The sequence below is a fragment of the Palaemon carinicauda genome, chromosome 4 (assembly GCF_036898095.1).
Source record: "Palaemon carinicauda isolate YSFRI2023 chromosome 4, ASM3689809v2, whole genome shotgun sequence".
Lineage (NCBI taxonomy): Eukaryota > Metazoa > Arthropoda > Malacostraca > Decapoda > Palaemonidae > Palaemon > Palaemon carinicauda.
The window spans coordinates 99,992,391-99,994,890 of record NC_090728.1 but is presented as its reverse complement, the minus strand read 5'-3'; the positions used below and the strand labels follow the sequence as shown (position 1 = coordinate 99,994,890).

General features: G+C 50.8%; 1 protein-coding gene across 1 annotated transcript in view; it reads left to right on the top strand.

The window, feature by feature from the left end:
• LOC137639581 (uncharacterized) overlaps positions 1–2,161 on the top strand; it is a 29,898-nt gene extending 27,737 nt beyond the window's left edge. Inside the window, exons 2-5 of the mRNA XM_068371843.1 lie at positions 353–377; positions 578–977; positions 1,279–1,650; positions 1,797–2,161. Of these exons, the coding sequence (XP_068227944.1) occupies positions 353–377; positions 578–977; positions 1,279–1,650; positions 1,797–2,161 (1,162 nt within the window). The remainder of the gene's footprint in view (positions 1–352; positions 378–577; positions 978–1,278; positions 1,651–1,796) is intronic.
• The last annotated feature ends 339 nt before the right edge of the window (positions 2,162–2,500 follow it).

The window sequence follows — 2,500 nt, the reverse complement described above, 5'->3', positions numbered from 1 at the left end:
TATATATATATGTATATATATATATATATATATGTATATATATATATATATATATATAGTGTATGCATGTATCATATATACTGTATGTACCTGTATATACAATTAAAGCCAGAGAAACAATCCTATGAATAAGATACGTGGGTTTTACGAAGAAGTGTATTTTTTGAATGACTTGTAATCTGTCAATGCCCTCCCTGTGTATCTCTGGTTGTCCTGGAATCAAAATCCTTCCAAGGTTCTGAATTGCTCTGCATTGAACACCTGAAAAAAGAGCTGAAAGTGAGAATCTATCCGGGGTTATGACTCACAGAACCCACCTACCTTTAAGATCTTAATCCATTTTCTGTTTCAGGACTTCTCTAAACCCAAATCTCCAGGTAAAATGACCGAAATCGTCAGATGTCGACACGATATATTCTGTCTCACCCGCCGATTTTGTTTGCTTCGACTATAGGCAGTCCAGCACAACTACCAGGCTCAGCACAATCTCCAGGCCCAACAGAACCCCTACGCAGCCCAGCACAGCTACCAGGCCCAGCACAATCTCCAGGCCCAGCATAACCACTAGGTCACACAGCACAACTACCAGGCCCAGAAAAACCACCAGTTCCCAGCACAATCTCCAGGCCCAGCACAACCAATTCGCAGTCCAGTACAACTAGCAGCCCTAGCACAATTCCCAAGTGCAGCAGAACTACCGGGTAGTCCTGCACAACCACCAATTCCCTGCACAACCCGCAGGCCCAGCACAGCAACTAGGCAGCCCAGCAGTGCTACCAAGTCCAGCACAGTCTCTAGGCTCAGCAGAACTACTAGGCAGGCCAGCAAAACTGCTAGACTCAGCACGATCTCCTGGAGAAGCATAACTACCAGGCCCCCCAGGACAACGCTAGTTCCCTGCACGATCTCCAGCCCCAGAAGAACCAATAGGCAGCCCAGCAGAACTGCCAGGGCCAGCAAAACTACTAGGCAGCCCGGCAAAAGCACCAATTCCAAGCACAGCCTCCAGGCTCAGCACAACCACTTAGCAGCCCAGCACAACTAGCAGGCCCAGCAAAATTCTCAGGCCCAGCAAAACTACTAAGCTATCCAGCATAACCACCAGTTCATTGCACAACCCACAGACCCATCAGCAAAACCACCTGCATATCCTCCAGACCTAGCAAAACAACTACGTAATCTAGCACAAATACCAGGCACAACACAATCTCAAGGCCCAGCATAACTACTAGGCCGCCCAGAACAACCACCAGTTCCCTGTACAACCTCCATGCCCAGAAAAACCCCTAGGCTGTCAAGCAGAACTGCCCAGCCCAGCAAAACCACAAGGTAGCCCAACACAACCACCTGACTCAGGACAACCTCTTGGCACAATAGAACGACTTGGTAGCCAAGCACAACCACCAGGCAAAGCAATACCATCAGTCCCAGCAAAACCACTAGACTGTCCAGCAGAACTACCAGATCCAGCAAAGTCTCAAGCTCCAGATGAAATTCTAGACTGCCCGGCAAAACCTCCAGTTACCAGCACAACCTCCAGGCCCAGAAGAACCACTAGGCAGCCCAGCAGTGTTACCAAGCCCAGCACAATATTAAGGTCTGGCAGAACTACTATGCAGCTCAGCAAAACTTCAAAACTACCAATTCCAAGTGCAACCTCGAAACCCAGCAGAACAACTAGGTAGCCTAGCACAACTACCAGGCCCAGCACAATCTCGAGGCCCAGCGTAACTACTAGGCAGCCCAGCACAACCACCAGTTCCTTGCATAATCTCCAGGACCAATATAACCATTAGGCAGACCAGCAGAGCTGCCAGGCCCAGCAAAAACCACAAGGCAGCCAACACAACCACCAGGCTCAGCACAATTTCTTGTCACAGCAGAACCACTTGGTAGCCAAGCACAACCACCAGGCCCAGCACAACCACCAGCCCCAGCAAAACCACTAGGCCATCCAGCACAACTACCAGACCTAGCACAGTCTCCAGCCCCAGCAGAACTTCTAGGCAGCGCGGCAAAACCATCAGTTCCCAGCACAACCTCCAGGCCCAGCAGAACCATTAAGCAGCCCAGCACAACTAACAGGCCCAGCACAATCTCCAGGCTAAGCAGAACTACCAGCCCATCCAGCACAACCACCAGTTCCCAGCACAACCTCTAGGCTCAGTAGAACCTCTAGGCAGCCCAGAACAACTACCAGGCCCAACACAATCTCCAGGCACAGCATAACTACTAGGCACCCCAGTACAACCACCAGTTCCCTGCACAACCTCCAGGCCCAGCAGAACTATCAGGCACTAGGCTACTCAGCACAACCACCAGGCCCAGCACAACCTCTTAGCACAGCAAAACCACTTTGCAGCCAAGCACAACCACCAGGCCCAGCACAACCACTAGGCAGCCCAGCACAACCACAAGGCCCCGCACAACCTTCAGGTCCAGCAGTAACACTCGATAGCTTAGCACAGCTTCCAACACAGCAGAGCCCCTAGGCAGTCCA